At 36.8% G+C, this 17851-nt stretch overlaps 1 protein-coding gene across 3 annotated transcripts in view; it reads right to left on the bottom strand.

Annotated features, from left to right (window-relative positions):
* The window catches only part of GREB1L (GREB1 like retinoic acid receptor coactivator), a 167471-nt gene that overhangs the window by 96080 nt on the left and 53540 nt on the right, over window positions 1–17851 (bottom strand). For all 3 annotated transcript variants that reach the window (XM_028524032.2, XM_036009230.1, XM_036009231.1), the window contains exons 6-7: window positions 17171–17347; window positions 14852–14974 (exon numbers count right to left, since the gene is read on the bottom strand). In XM_028524032.2, coding sequence (XP_028379833.1) covers window positions 14852–14974; window positions 17171–17347 — 300 coding nt within the window. The remainder of the gene's footprint in view (window positions 1–14851; window positions 14975–17170; window positions 17348–17851) is intronic.

Here is a 17851-nt window from a genome sequence, read left to right on the forward strand (position 1 = left end):
TTCTGTACTCCCTATTCTTGTTACCTAGATCTCATAGACTCTGTCATATGAATGTTGCCATAATATTATTGTAAATAACTGCTGTTCCATGCAATTGTAATTACTTCACAACACCCCCCCCCCCATCGAAGATCTTAGCCCATTTCAGTTTCCTGAACTCTATTACTGTAGTGGTTAACTCTATTCTCTCACACATGACACCTATTTACTATCCTTTACTCTCACCTTACCTCAGAATCTGACCTCCCACAACCTCCCTGCTTTATAGATCCAACTCACGATACTTCCTTCCCCAACAAGAGTCTTATCTTCTTTCCATCCTTTCTAAAATTCAGCTAGCTGGGTGGAAGATCACAGTTAACACGATACATAGTCAAAGGATCTCCTATATCTTCCCTACTTGCTACTACTGTAAATAGCATAGAATTCTCTGTTGCTGTCTTAAACCATTTTTCCCTCCCCCTCCAACTGATGACAAAAAAAGAATAGGTGGAGGAGGTGAACACCAGGATACCACTGGAAGAGGAAACCCAACAACAAAGGAACCACTAACGGATAACAGCAAAAGAAGGTGAAGGAGGGAGTAGTAACCACACAAACCTCAATCCAGGACCTATCTGGAAATACAACTAAACAGTAGAGACAGTACCCAATACAAACAACTGAACAAGATTTCTTTAAACCTTATACACACAGAAGAACCAGCTTCAACACAACCAGCCCTCACCAGCACAACAAAATACAGGAGGTGGTGGACAGAGTGACCCTCATTTAACCAGCTGGTGGGAAGGAACCACCGAAGAAGGACTCAACAACAACCAAAACCCAAAGGTAAACACAAAGCCAACTTAAATGACAACTCAAGACCAGTGAGCTTGGGAGATGAACGAAACAGCACCACTGAAACTCACTGCTATTCTACTAAAGAAGTTCACAACATAAACCCAGGGAACCAGAACAGATCAATATAAGAAGCTGAGGCGAACAAGAAGAGTCTCACAAACAATGGGAAGACAAAGAAATAATCCCCAAATGAAAGGAAAGGAGGAAGCCTCAGAAAGAATGCTAAATGAAATAGAGGCAATTCAACTATCAGATATTGAGTTCAAAGCAATGATTGTCAGGAAGCTCAATGAGCTCACAATGAGCTACCAGAAACTATAGGGAAACTATAATGAACTCAATGAAAACTACATCAGCATAAAAAAGGAAATAGAAACTATCAACAAGGGCCAAGAGGAAATGAAGAATACAATTTCTGAACTGAAGAACACAGTAGAAGGAATGAAAAGCAGGATCGATGAAGCAGAAGATCGGATCAGCGAGCTAGAGGACAAAGTAGAAGAAAACACCCAGGAAGAGCAAGAAAAGGAAAAGAGGCTCAGAAAAAATGAAGAAGGATTAAGAGAAATGCAAGACAATATGAAACGTAATAATATCCGTATAATAGGGATACCAGAAGGAGAAGAAGAACAAGGGATAGAAAACTTATTTGAAAAAGTAATGATGGAAAACTTCCCTAATTTGATGAGAGAAAAAGTCACACAAATCCAGGAAACACAGAGAGTCCCAAGCAAGAGGAACCCAAAGAGGCCCACGTCAAGACACATCATAATTAAAATGGCAAAATTTCAAGACAAAGAGAGAATCTTAAAGGCAGCAAGGGAGAAACAGGAAGTAACATACAAGGGAGCCCCAACAAGGTTGGCAACTGACTTCTCAATGGAAACACTCCAAGCCAGAAGAGAATGGCAAGAAATAATCCAAGTAATGAGAACCAGAGGCCTGCAACCACGACTACTTTGCCCAGCAAGGCTCTCAATCAAGATAGAAGGCCAAATAAGAAGCTTCTCAGACAAAAGAAGTCGAAAAGAATACACCTCAACTAAACCAGCTCTGCAAGAGATGCTAAAGGGACCTCTTTAAGGAAAGAAAGGAAAACAGAGAGTGAGAGAGGATCACACATACATAAAAGGCAATGAATAAGTACCTATCAATAATAACCTTAAACGTAAATGGATTAAATGCTTCAATCAAAAGACATAGAATAGCTGATTGGATAAGAAAACATGACCCACACATATGCTGTCTACAAGAGACCCACCTCAGGATAAAAGATCTGCACAGGCTGAAAATGAAGGGCTGGAAACAAATTTTCCAAGAAAATGGACAGGAAAAAAAAGCCGGGGTAGCAATACTCATATCTGACAAAATAGACTTCAAAAAAACGGCCATAAAGAGAGACCCAGAAGGTCACTTCATAATACTCAAGGGAAGAATTCACCAAGAAGACATAAATATTGTAAATATATATGTACCCAACATAGGAGCACCCAAATACATAAAGAAAATCTAAGAGGACTTCAAGAAAGATATTGGCAGCAACACAATGATTGTGGGGATTTTAACACCCCACTATAAAAAATGGACAGATCTTCCAAACAAAATATCAACAAGGATATTGTGGCATTGAACAATGCCCTAGAGGAAATGGGCTTTACTGATATTTACAGAACCCTCCATCCCAAAGAAGCTAAATACACATTTTTTTTCAAATGTACATGGAACATTTTCAAAGACTGACCACATGATAGGACACAAAACAAGCCTCAACAATTTCAAAAAAATTGAAATCATACCAAGCATTTTCCCAGACCACAAGAGACTGAAGCTAGAAACCAACCCCAAGGAAAAAAAACAAAAACACTCAAAATCATGGAGATTAAATAGCATGCTATTAAACCATGAATGGGTCAAGAATGATATTAGGGAAGAAATCAAGAGGTTTCTGGAAACAAATGAAAATGAACTCACAACAATCCAAAACTTATGCGACACAGCCAAGGCAGTCCTGAGAGGAAAGTTCATAGCAATACAGGCCCACCTAAAAAGATTAGAAACATTCCAAACAAACAACCTAACCGTACGTCTACAAGAACTTGAGGAACAACAACAAAGGCAGCCCAGAGCAAGCAGAAGGAAGGAAATAACCAAGATCAGAGCAGAATTAAATGGCATAGAGACTAAAAGCACAATTCTAAGGATCAATGAATCCAAGAGCTGGTTCTTTGAAAAGATAAACAAAATCGACGAGCCTTTAAGCAGACTCATCAAGAAAAAAAGAGAGAAGACCCAAATAAACACAATCAGAAATGAAAGAGGAGAGATTACAACTGATACCACAGAAATACAAAGGATTGTAAGAAATTACTGCAAAGAGCTGCATGCCAAGAAATTTGAAAACCTAGGTGAAATGGATAAATTTCTAGAAAAATATAATCTTCCAAAACTCAATGAAAAAGAAGCAGAAAGCCTGAACAGACCAATAACAACAAAAGAAATTGAAACGGTAATCAAAAAACTCCCAACACACAAAAGCCCGGGACCAGATGGTTTCACAGGAGAATTCTACAAAGCATTTAAGGAAGAGCTAACCCCTATCCTTCACAGACTATTCCAAAAAATTCAAAAAGATGGGAGTCTCCCAAACTCTTTTTATGAGGCCAACATCATCCTAATTCCAAAACCAAATAAAGACACAACAAAGAAAGAAAACTTCAGGCCAATATCACTGATGAACATTGACACTAAAATCCTCAACAAGATACTGGGAAACTGCATCCAACAGTACATTAAGAAGATCATACACCACGACCAAGTGGGATTCATTCCAGGGATGCAAGGATGGTACAATATTCGCAAATCAGTAAATGTAATACATCACATAAACAAAAGCAAAGACAAAAACCACATGATCATATCAATAGATGCAGAAAAAGCATTTGATAAGGTACAGCACCCATTTATGATAAAAACACTCAGTAAAGTGGGAATAGAGGGAGCATTCCTCAACATAATAAAGGCCATATACGAGAAACCTACAGCCAACATTATACTCAATGGGCAAAAATTAAAATCTTTTCCACTAAGAACAAGAACAAGACAAGGATGTCCACTTTCACCACTTCTACTCAATATAGTACTGGAAGTTTTAGCCACAGCAATCAGACAAGAAAAAGAAATAAAAGGAATCCAAATCAGAAAGGAGGAAATAAAACTGCCACTGTTTGCAGATGACATGATAGTGTACATAGAAAATCCTATAGACTCCACCAAAAAACTGCTTGACCTAATAAATGAATTTGGCAAAACAGTGGGATACAAAGTCAATATCCAGAAATCAAAGGCATTTCTGTACACCAACAGTGAAACAGCAGAAGCAGAAATCAAGAAAAAAATCCCATTTGAAATAGCAAAAAGAAAAATAAATACCTAGGAATAAACCTAACCAAAGAGGTAAAAGACCTATATAAAGAAAACTACACAACACTGAGGAGAGAAATCAAGGAAGACACAAACAAATGGAAACATATACCGTGTTCATAGATTGGAAGAATTAATATCATCAAAATTTCCATACTACCAAAAGCAATTTACACATTCAATGCAATACCTATTAAAGTACCAATGGCATATTTCACAGACATAGAACAAACACTTCAACAATTTATATGGAACCATAAATGACCCCGAATAGCTGCTGCAATTTTGAGAAAGAAGAGTAAAGTAGGAGGGATCACAATACCTGACACTAAACTATACTACAAGGCCACTGTAATCAAAACAGCCTGGTACTGGCATAAAAACAGGCACATGGACCAATGGAACAGAACAGAGAGTCCAGAAATAAACTCAAGTGTCTATGGTCAATTAATATTTGACAAAGGAGGCAGCAACATAAAATGGAATAAAAATAGCCTCTTCAACAAATGGTGTTGGGAGAACTGGACAGCTACATGCAAAAAAATGAAACTCGAGCACCAACTTATGCCTTATACAAAAATAGATTCAAGGTGGATAAAAGACTTAAATATAAAACATGACACCATTAAAGTCCTAGAGGAGAACGTAGGTAGGAAAATCTCAGATATTTCACACAGAAACTTTTTTACTGACTTGTCTCCTAGAGCAAGGGACATAAAGGAAAGAATAAACAAATGGGACCTCATCAAAATAAAAAGCTTTTGCACAGCTAAAGAAAACAGTATCAAAATAAAAAGAGAACCAACTGTATGGGAAAACATATTTGCCAATGATACCTCAGACAAGGGTTTAATCTCCAAAATATATAAAGAACTTACACAACTCCACTCTAAGAAGACAAGTAACCCAATTAAAAAATTGGCAAAGGACTTGAACAGACACTTCTCCAAGGAGGACATACAGAAAATCCAAAGACACATGAAACAATGCTCAATATCACTAGCTATCAGAGATGCAGATTAAAACCACAATGAGATACCACTTTACACCAGTCAGAATGGCCATCATAAACAAAGCAACAAAGAACAAGTGTTGGAGAGGATGTGGAGAAAGGGGGTCCCTAGTGCACTGTTGGTGGGACTGCAGACTGGTACAACCACTATGGAAAGCAGTATGGAACTTCCTCAGAAAACTAAAAATGGATCTGCCTTTTGACCCTGCAATTCCACTGCTGGGACTATATCCTAAGAACACTGAAACACCAATACAAAAGAACATTTGCACCCCGATGTTCATAGCAGCACAATTTACAATAGCTAGGTGCTGGAAGCAACCTCGATGCCCATCAGTAAATGAATGGATCAAAAAACTATGGTACATATACACACTGGAATTCTACACAGCAGAAAGAAAGAAGGAGCTCCTATCCTTTGCAACAGCATGGATGGAGCTGGAAAGCATTATGCTAAGCAAAACAAGCCAGGCAGTGAAAGACAAATACCACATGATATCACCTTTAACAGGAACCTAAACAACAAAACAAAGAAACAAGCAAAATATAACCAAAGACACTGAAATAGGGGACAGACTGACAGTGACCAGAGGGGAGAGAAGAGGGAATTTCAGGGGGGAATGGGTAGCGTTTACAGGAACAAATTTGGAGGACACATGGACAAATACTAGGGGTGGGGGGTAATGGGGGGAAGAGGGGAGGGTTAGGTGGGTGGGCTGGAATGGGAGTAAGTGGGAGAAAACTGTACTTGAACAATGATTAAAATAAAATTAAAAAAAAAAAAGAAATCTAGGAAGGTTAGTGGCTAAGGAAGACAAATCCGAAGAGGAAAAAGACACACACATTTACCCAATACATTATAATGGACATTGCTTTCTGAATGGCTGTCACCAGGGACAGAGGCATTGTTCTAAGCAAGGGGGAGGGAGGGAGGGAAGTAGGGACAAAATAAGAAGACTATGTAAGCAAGGCAGGCCTGGGTTATACATGGCACAACATGAAGTGTTCTGGACAGATGGAGGGAAGCACAAGAGGCAAAGAGGAAGCCAGAGGTTGCAGAGAATGAAAAATATTGAGCACTTAGAGATTTCTATTAGGGTTGTCTCTTCCTTTTCCCCTCTTGGAGACTGAAGTCAGCTGCGAGGCTCCCCACTTCAGCTGTGCTACTGAAGCAACCACCCCGTAAGTGAATCACCACAGTAGAAAATATAAAAACTCAAAAGGACGAAAGCATTATTACACCATAGCTATCCCTGGCCTGTCCCTTGCTGTCAAAGTGTGAGGACTGTACACAATATGAGGGGGGAACCAAAAATAAAAACAAATGGAATTTATTTATAAAAATTGTGTATTTATTGTTACATGATTAAAAAGTGCTCTCCATTTGATGCAATAATACACTTATCTGAGACGTTTTTTCTACTGCTCAAAATAGTTTTTGAACTTGTCGATTTTGTTGCCTTTTAGTGCCTCTGCCATTTTTTTGTTTCACTTCTTCCACATCAGCAAAATGTTTCCCTTTAAGGACTTTTTTCCTTCAGAAAAGCAAAAAGTCACTCAGAGGTGAGATGGGGTAAATAGGGAGGGTGGGGCAAAGGAGTCATATGTTTTTGGTTAAAAACTGCTGAACACTCAGTGCAGTGTGGGGGCAGGTGTGATTGTAAATCTCTCATTACAAAATGGACAAATGTATTGAGTCTTCAAAAAAATTTCACTGAAGCTGAATGCAGCCTCTCACAACACCAGTTAGTACACTGATACAGTTGGGTTCTTATAATGCTCACCTACTGGAGGAAGTTTGTACTACAAGGGGCCTGCCTTCCAGAAAATAATTACATTTTTGGGGGGAGGTCCCACCTTGTACATGTGTATAGTTTCAATCAGAAAATTCACCCTTTTCCCTATTGAGATCAAAATATGGAACAGTATACAAAACATTTATGTATAGTTTAAAAGATTATAAAACAAATACCTATGGAATTAACCACCATCAAAGTCAAGAGAAAAACGGAAATTACTACCAACAGGTAGTATGTTTTTTGTGCCTTTCCCATTCCTTCTCTGTCTCTCTCCCCACTGGAGTATGTACATATTCCTAAAACAATTTAGTTTTGCCTGCTTTTGAACACATTAAAAGTGAACCCACAGTGGATAGATTCTTGTGAATGGATTTCCTGCTTAACATTTTAAGATTCCTTCATTGTGCTGTGTGTAGGTATGATTTGTTTTTCAATGCCAAATGGTATTTCATTATATAAATATATCACCACTTATTTATCCATTTCATTGTTGATGAATACTGAATTATATCCAGTTTGAGCCAATTGTGAAGAACAGTGCTAAGACCATTACTGTTTGTACCTCTTGGTGCACCTGTGCAAAGGAGTGGAATGACTGGAACACAGGACATGCACATTTTCTCCTTTACAATGTGTTACAAGTTATTTGCAAAGTGGTGGCATCAACTGAAGATTCTACCAGCAGAGTATGATTGTTCTTGTTGCTTGAAATCCTTGACATTTACTACTGTCACAGTTCAAATTATTACCAATTTCGTATGTGTATAATGGTAACTCATGGTATTTTTAAGGTAATTTCCCTAATTACCAAAGTGGTTAATCATCTTTCCATGTATTTATTGGTAACTTGTACTCCCTCTTTCATCAAATGCTTGTTGAAGTCTTTGTTCATTTTTTTCTATTAATGTCTTTTTTTATTAATTCTTAGACATTCTCTATATGTTCTTCATACTAGTCTTTTTTGGTTTTATGTATTATACATTTTCTAGATTATAGCTTGATTTTTCACTGTCTTTCTGATGCCTTCTAATAATTAGAAGTGGTAATTTTAATGTAGTGAAATATCAGTCTTTGCCTTTATGATAAGCACTTTCTTCTCTACTTTTAAGGTACCTACAATATCTAAGGCACTCTAAAAATCTTCTTAAAAGCTCAACTATTTTGCCTTTTACATTAGATCTTCAAGACACCTGGTGTTGACTTTTATGTATAGTGTGAAATAGAGGCTCAGTTTCATTTCTTTCACATAGAATATCCAATTTCTGAGCACCACTCATTGAAATGAAAGGTCCCATTGATCTGCAAGTCACTTTTGTTAAGTATGAAACACACATATGTTATGTGAATGTGTTTTTCAACTTTCTACTGTGTCTATTCCTGTGCCTACTCCACCCTGTCTTTATTAGTAAAGCTTCATGAGCTTGATATATAATTGAGCAAGTCCTTCCATTTGTTATTGTTCTCACTTCTTTAATACACAAGCATAAGACACTAAGGGGCTTGTATTACTTTGAGTCCACTGTGGCTCACAGACAGGAAAATCCCATTTCATGTACAATACTTCTGTCTTTGATAACAGGTCCAATTTCTCTATTAGGCACAGGGCCCATAATACTTTTAGGGGTTCATAAAAATGTTTTAATTAATTTTAAAATAAGAAGAAAACAATGAATTTGGGGTCAAAGAAATTATTTTAAAATATACTAAATATTCATTTTTTAAATAATAATAAAGTATATTATTTACACTTTTTTAGGGAGAAAGGACCACGTACGCAAATTTACCCTGGGTCCAAAAAGTCATAAAGTGGCCCTGCCTGACAGTCTTCTTAAAAATTATCCTATCAGTCACAGGGGCACCATTTAGGCGGCTTGTCCCCATTCTGATCTACAGGCTAGGACACAGATGGCAAACACAAGGCTCACAGGCCAAATCTGGCCCTCCACCTTGTTTTATCCAGCCTGGCACTTTGTTTGTACCCAGCAGCAGCACCAAACTCTCGCTTAACTATTACTGTTAAGGAGTATTTACATTTACACAGTCCTAAAATTATACTCGGCCCTTGAAGGCAACCGTGAGGCTGATGTGGACCCTGGTGAAAATGAGTTTGATATCCCTGGGCTAGGGCATAAAAAAACTTGTCTCTTCCTAATGGTAGATGAGCATATCATTTTTATTTGGAAAAATAGTACACATCAGTAAATTAATAATTGCCCAGATGCTAACTTTAATTTAAATTAAAAATAGAATTCAAATAAAATTTATTTCCAGGCATTTACCAGGTACTAGGAGGGGGTACAGGAATAAATAAAATAAACACAGAGCTTCTAGTGTATAAGAGGATACAGATGGTTAACAATTACAATTGGCAAGAATGTCACACAAGTATAAGTATGGTTGCAAAACTGAGTTAATCCTTAGTTGCAAAATAGGTATAGTTAATTTGGGTTTTACAAATGAGGAAACCAAGGCACAGAACAATTGAGGAGCTTATTCCAAGCTGCCACAAATATATGTCAGGTGCAGTGTTTAAACACAAGGACTCTGACTCTAAGCCCCATGCTATTCACCTTCTGGTCTGCAGCAGTGCTCATCCCATAGCAGGTGTGCAATAAATTAGATTGTGACTGACGCAGTGCCACTCCAAAGGATGTCATCTTTCTCTCAGAGCAGCTTTTTAGGCTTTTTCACACCTTTCTTTAAGTATGTTTTACATATCATAAAATTTACCAATTTTAAATGTAGAGTCCAATGATTTTCATGACTTTACCAAGTGGTGAAATCATCATCCTAAATCAGTTTTAAAACATTTTCATCTCCCCAATTTGAAGCTTCATGACCATTTCACTTAATTTCCATTCCAATCTCTTGTCCCAGGCAACCACTAATCTATTTCCTGTCTCTATAAACTTGCGTTTTTTTCTGGATATTTCAAAAAACTGAAATCTTGTAATGTAAAGTTTCTTCTGCCTGGTTTATTTCACCAAGCATAATAACATTTTTGAGGTTCATCCATGATTTAGCATGTGTCAGTAGTTTTTTTCTTACTATTGTTCAATGGTCTTGTATGAACACACCACATTTTTGTCTCTCTGTTCATGAGCTGACTGATGTTTAAGTTGTTTCTAGTTGTCACCCACAATGGATAACTGTTGTGAACATTTGTGCACATATGTCTTCATCTTTCTTGGTTATTTAAAAGGTAGTTGCTGGGTTAATAATTTAACTTTTTAAATATTGCCAAGAATAGACTCAAAATGAATTAAAGATGTAAATGTTAGGCTCAAAACCATAAAAATCCTAGAAAAGAAAAGGCAGCAAAATCTCGGACATTTCCTGTAGCAATATTTTTCCTGATACATCCCCTCAGGCAAGGAAAACAAAAACAAAAGAAAAAATGGGACTACATCAAACTAAAAAGTTTTCGCATAGCAAAGGAAACCATCAACAAAATGAAAAAACAGCCCACTGATTGGGAGAACATATTCACCAATGATACAACTGTTAAGTGGTTAACACCCAAAATAAAGAGCTTAAAAAACTCAACACCAAAAAACACAAATAATCCAATTAAAAATGGTCAAAGGACCTGAACAGACACTTCTCCAAAGAGGACATACAGATGGCCAATAGACATATGAAAAGATGTTCAACGTCACCAATCATCAGAGAAATGCCAATTAAAACTACAGTGAGGCATCACCTCATACCTGTCAGAATGGCTACCATGAATAAATTAACAAACAAGTGCTGGCAAGGATGTGGAGAAAAGGATCCCTCATAAACCGTTGGTGGGAATGCAGATTGGTGCAGCCACTGTGGAAAGCAGTATAGAGTTACCTCAAAAAATTAAAAATGAAACTGCCTTATGACCCAGCAATCCCACTTCTGAGAATTTAACCAAAGAAATCTAAAGCACTAATTTGAAAGAATATAATGCACCCCTATGTTCACTGCAGCATTATTTACAATAGCCAAGATTTGGAAGCAGCCCAAGTGCCTTTCAGTAGATGAGTGGATGGACCTGGAAAGCATTATATTAATTGAAATAAGCCAGTTAGAGAAAAGCAAGTACCATATGGTTTCACTCATATGTGGAATCTAATAATATGAATTAAAAAGCAAAATAGAGACAGACTCATAGATAGAGTAGGCTGACAGCTGTTGAGGGTGAGTGTGGGTGGGGGAGCAGAGGAATTGAGCAAAAATGGGGAAAAAAGAAAAATACCCATGGACATGGACAACAGTGTGGTGACTGCCAGGTGGGGAGGAGAGTGAAGAGAGGGGAAGGAGGGTGTAAGGGGGATAAATGGTAATGGATGGACACTTCACTTGGGGTAGTCAACATTCTATACAGTGTACATATATGTGTTGCATAACCATGTACCTGAAACCTGTATAATCTTGTTACCCAGTGTCACCCTAATAAATTCAATACAAAGAAAAAAAAGATGTTGCTGAGGTTACTGAACATCCATGTGCAAAAAAAATGAAAGTAGGCAAAGATTTTTTCATCTATTCTTGAATTCATCTATGGATTAAATGCAATACCTCTGTGTGTGTTATATGCACATAATGAAGGTAGATAATTGTATAGCCACCTTCAGTCAAAATTAAATATTTTACCAGGATTGTTGGTAAAACCTGAACTACCAATGACATAAATTTGTTGAAAGAAAATATGCAAGGATAAATCGCAAGCCAGCCGGAGTAGCACATCCAGAGCTTGGCAGGTGGAATTTAAGATAAAGCTGTGTAAATAGTCAGTAATCCTCTCTTTAAATAATGATGCAATGTGTGTGTGCTTAGATTTCAGGCTAGGAATTGCTGATTATAGGCAGTCACACATTGCAGATTAAGAAGGCAGTCTCTTATAGACTGATGAATCTGTCAGCTAAGGAAATGCTGCATACTCTAATATTTGCAATGATTTCATAATGTTAACATGAAATTCTTACAGCCTATTACTTTCAACATATGTAGGAAGAAAGAAATTATTGAAAATTTTATAAACATAATTCATTAAGAAGAAAGTTTTAGATAAAAGCCTCCTTTTTAAAAGGCACTTTCTTGCATTAAATTTTCTGGATTGCACCTAAAATTGTTAATAGCTAATTTCATGGACAAAATGTCACTTTTACCACAACAAGGGATACACAGGAATATTGGCATAAATCTTGGCCACTGGTGTTCACTGTGAGTCAGTCAGTGACTTGCCTATGTCTCTTCATGGCAACTGATAGAGCCTGTGCTAAAGCCTGTATCTTGGTTTCCTCTATGTCAGAGCAACATTTGTTTTCAAAACATATTTCCTGGTATGCAGTCATGTGTTGCTTAATGACAGGGATGTTCTGAGAAGTGTGTTGTTAGGAAATTTTGTTGTTGTGTGAAACTTACATAGTGCTTTTACATAAACCTAGATGATATAGCTACACCTAAAGCTATATGCCATAACCTATTGCTCCTAGGCTACAAACCTGAGCAGTGTGTTACTATATTGAATACTGCAGGTGACTATAGCACAGTGGTATTTATGCATACCTAAACATAGAAAAGGTACAGCAAAAATTGAGTATGAAAGATAAAAGTGTGCATATGTGTGCATACACACATTGGATGGGATAGAAGGAAGCTGTGGAGGGAGGAGCTGTTGGAGAGAGCATGGTCATCAGGAGGAGGGAGGGAGGAAAGGGGAGAAGGAAGAGGAGAGAGTAAGGAAGAGCAGAGATCAAAAGAGACCCAAGAAGTAATAAAAAGGAGAGCGGGGGAAGGAGAGAGAGAGGGGGCAAGAATAGGGAGTAGGGGACAAGTGAATGAATGTGTGTATGTGAGCTGTGTTCAGGGGACGGTGGAAGGCAGGTAGGTAAATAGCATTCTGAGCTTCCTCCTCTATTCAAACTACCCAGAACTAGAAGCAAATTCAACATTGTAGTTAGGGCCAGCCTTTTCATCAAACATTGCAAACAAACTTTTTGCTTATAATCCATTATTTATGGGCCCACTGCCATGCATGCAGCCCATGATTGACCGGAATGTCATATGACTGTATATGACTACAATGAAAATGCATTACTGCCTTATTTTAAATTACAACTTATTAACATTTTAATATATTTTTATGTGCAACTAGTCATTTATATACCAATCTTTCCCTCTTAGGAAATGTAACATGCTTTATTGTTCTTTTATCCCTTCTATGTGTGGTTTTTAAATCATCAGAGCCATCAGTCAATTACTGAAACCCTGCCTTACAGCATTTAATAAGGATCTTAGAACATAATATACACTTGATAAATTTTTGCTTGAATTAAGTAAATATTCATTTTTTATGTTGCAGTTTTAAAATTCAATTTCACCAGCCCCAAGGTCTAACAGCAGAAACTATACCACAAAATCAATCAAATTACCTAAATATATTCTAGGAGAGACATGTAGGTTTAACATATTGTAATGAAGGCCAGTCTTTCAATTTCAAAAGACAAATGCCAACTTACTTCTTTCTTGAATACCTAGTGACATGATATTCTCTCATTTATTCAAAAGAGAAATGCTATCTTTTCTTTCTTTTTTTTTTTTTAAAATCACAACCTCTATATAAATCTTTTGGACAGATGAAAATTAGACTTTTTAAATCCAGAATGAAGTGGACTCAGCTGAGTGTGGACACACTGAAAGAAGTGTCCCATATAAAGTCTGCCTTATATCATTGCTATTGTTAACATATTTTAATAATCATTTCTATCTTGAAAATAAATAGAAATAATTTACTAGCTCATAGGAATTTCACATAAATCTGAAAGAGGAATGCTGAGTTGAAATAAATGAATATAGCCTTCTTTTCAATTTGAGTGGTTGACGGGACACTGGCAAAGCACATATACTATGAAGTTTGCATATCAGATGAGTAAAATTGTACTTTACAAGATACAAATAAGCTAAAATAAATTCACAAATTCTTTTAAAATACTTTCCTTCTTGCCTAAGACATAACCTAGACTGCTTCTGAATAATTTTCTCAAATACTATCTGCAGTGATCTTTTTGGTTATAGCCCTCTGGCCTTGGAGCTACCTGGAAACATTAATTCTCACCTGGAGCCTTGTTCTGACCCCAGGGCCTGGGCTAGTTCTGTCTTTGTTTACTGAAGGAATTTTTAGAAGCCTTAGACCAGTAACTTACTTGCTCAATATCAGATTTTCCACTCTGCTGATCCTGCTCTGGTATTGTAATCTCATTTCAGGCACTAAAATTTTATCTGGTCATTTGTATCTGAGCTCTTCTCCTGAACCACTAGAAACTAGAACCTGGATTTTTCTGTGATCCTCAGTCCTACCCTGGGACCTTTGTATCCCAGTTGGAACAATACTACCTATAATGTTCTGTGGGCTTAGAGCCCTATGCTGGAACTCAAGTCTTCATGAGTATGTCCCCAGTACACACCACCTGACAGCTATGAGACAGACTTTCCTCATGTCTGGATTTCTACTTACTGCCTCCTGTCGGACTTCTCTAGAAATGGGCCCTATGCTTGAGCTCATTTCCCTATCAACTATCAGTTCCTTTCTCCATCCCTGTCTTAGCACTGGAAGGACTTGGGGTTCTGATAATCCACAGACTGGCCAATCTCAATCTCAATACTAATTCTAACAGCAACTAAAGAAATTTATTTCTATTTAAAAATATTTCTATTCAAACCAGCTGACAGTAAGTTTTAAATGCCTCATTAAATATACATCTACTGCTTAAAATTCTCCCCCACCCCTAAAATACCCCATTACCTGTCTGAATGAATCCTGATTTGTATCCATTAGTTGTGCCATTTTCTGGGGTCACAGTTGATGACACTGAAGAGTTTGGTTTAATAGAGTGGCAAGTAGCAGAGGATTGTCGGCTTCTACATTCTGTAAAAGAGTACGAGTCACATTATGTGAGAAGACCAAAAAGTCTGTTAAAACAGGTGATGGAGACACAATCTACAAACTCTAAAATAAGTTGCTCCTCCTTAAATGACAACCATTTTCCTTATTTAAGGCTGCCCTTACTTTAATCCCGATTCCAAGAGAATGTTTAACATGGTGAGCACAGTTTGTCTTCATAGGGCCAGATGTTATGTTTAGAAGGCAAAGAAATGGTTACAAAGAATAATCAGGCTTTTTTCCCCACAGACTAGTTCCCAGGGGAAAAATTACTCATAACCAATATAGTCATATTAGTTTTATGGGTGAGACTGAGGTTAAACTATCAATAATTTATAAAAATCTAATAAAGTTTCAAATCCCAATTAATCTGCTATCCAAGACTGATTTAAGTGTGGAACAGTAACCTAGAGTCCATCTAAACTACCTTCAAACTTCTTATCTCAACCTTAATTTATGCTCAAAGTGGAAGCAAATAAAAAATTAGAAATGCCCAAATTATTATTCTTAGTTCTTAGAGGAAATAGGTAGTCAATATTCAAGTTGTTTACAACAAGCTTCATTTCAATTAAGCTGATATAGGTCTTTGATATATTTTAATAATACCTGTTAATAATATTGGTTCAGGTAGATAGCAGATACTATGTCAATGTGTGGGGCTGTAACTTCCAACCAGATTATACTGTATGTTATACCATACTAGTCTTAAAGGTAGCATGTGAAACAGAGATATAAATGGTTGTAAGTGATCAGGCTATAGAGGTTCCTTTTCAGAGTTTCCAAGTTTATCCGATATATGCAAGGGTTGGAGGCAGTTTTCTATCACCTTCTATGCTATGACCTTCCTTGCAGAGCTATTGTATTTGGCCTAAGAGGATATTTCCACATTATGTGTATATATGCATATTTGTAAATTGATGTCATATGTCTGTATATATGTGTACATAGACCTATATATACAATTCCAATTCCAAAATTGTAACTACTATGAATGTGAGGCTTCAGAACTCACCCAGGATCATTGTATCAGAAACTATTTCCCAGATATTCTTTCCCAGAAAGATGAACTGTTGTTGAGCACTCAACAACAGTTCAAAATATTCAGAAGTTACAAATATTTTATGCAACCAAAACAAAAGCTTAAAAAGGCAGTTAAGAGGCAGGGAGGCAATACTTATCCTATTTTTGCTCTTTTATTAGGATTCGTGACACTTAAAACAATTTTTCTAGAGGAAAATTCTTTAGACTTTATCAGAATACACTTATTTAAAATACACTATGCTTATGATTCACTGGTGGTAAGCTTTAAGTTCTGATGACACCTGGTTTGGAACATAGAGCCATTTCCAGAGGAGTTACGTAATGTCATTTCAAATGCAACCAAGAGTAATCACAGTGAAAGACTCAGAGGCAAATCTGCAGTTGTAATTTGGATTTAGTATGCTATGTTTTCATGGTCAGGTCAAAATATTGCCCAACAACAAATAGAAACATTAAAGACAATTATTATATTGTCTTTAAAATAGTAATATGAATAACAGAAAAATCTCAGCATCTAAGAAACTTCTCAAAAGAATAAGGATTAGATATTTCACTGCATTAGAATAATGAATAGAACTTGTGTGAAATTCTATCAAATACATGAAGATGTGAGGTTTCAACTGGATTCATTTCTATAAATAAGTTAGTTAAGTTCTTCCTAACCAAAAAGAAATAAAACTTCATCAACTAAACAGTGCATTTTCCCAGATATTATGAAGAGAGCATTATTTATTCTAAAGTATGCTTAGTTCTAATTAAAATAGGAAAATATGAATACTTGAAAATTACCAAAGAAACCTATTAAATAAATTAGAAAAAACATGTAATTGGGAAACTGACACTTTGAGGATCTTTCCAAATGACAGAAGAAGTAGAAAGAGTCCTTTTTTTCCTCCAAGAGCTATACTCCACCTTCCCAAGAGACAAATATACACCTTCCTAAACTTGAATAGGCTCTATTAAAAGATCAAAATCATGTCAAATAACCTTCCAGAGGACTTTGGATGTTTGGATAGCATTCTTAAGTTGGGATAGTTATCTGTATCACCCCTGAATGCTGAACCCTACATGGGTCACTTGTCATTATGGTAGCATCCTCATTCCGTTCCCCTGCTTTTCCCTCCCAGAAGTTGCTGCTACCTTTCCAGCAGATAAGAGGTCCCTTTGACAGTACACCCTGGGCGCTTCTGACTAGGTAGTACTTTAAGTGCTTCTGCTTCTTTGGCTGGGTGGTGAGCTTCAAGTTAATATGGTTGGAAAATTCTGTGAAATACCGAAATCCTCTTTCTCCACAGCCGATACAGTTTCCAGAAAACCCTGAAAGGAGGGAAACCAAAGTTACTGGTGTCCTTGTACATTGATACAATACCTATACATATAAGAAGCACAGAAAATATCAACAGTCTTTGACTCAATGACTTCCTAATTTCAAGAAAAAAATTCAAAGGAAAAAAATCCAAGTACAATATTTTAGCAGAGTACTTTGTAACAGTTAAAGACTGACAATAATTCAAAGAATGTTTAATGCTCTAAAAAGATAATGGCTTGGGAAACAGAGTAGATAATATCATGTGATAGAATTTATATAATTGACTTCTGGTCAAGAGAGAGGCATAGGTAAACACGGCTTACATCCTTTCATAACCGCAGTGAAAATTACAACTAGACTACAAAACAAATATCACCCAGATCATCAGAAAACCAAACTGGAAGTCCAACAACCAAGGAATTAAAGAAGTCACATTCATCCAGATGGGTAGGAGGGGTGGAGATGAAGAACAGGCGGTCCCACACCCATGTGTGGGTGTATAAAAATCAGCA

The sequence above is a fragment of the Phyllostomus discolor genome, chromosome 9 (assembly GCF_004126475.2).
Source record: "Phyllostomus discolor isolate MPI-MPIP mPhyDis1 chromosome 9, mPhyDis1.pri.v3, whole genome shotgun sequence".
NCBI lineage: Eukaryota > Metazoa > Chordata > Mammalia > Chiroptera > Phyllostomidae > Phyllostomus > Phyllostomus discolor.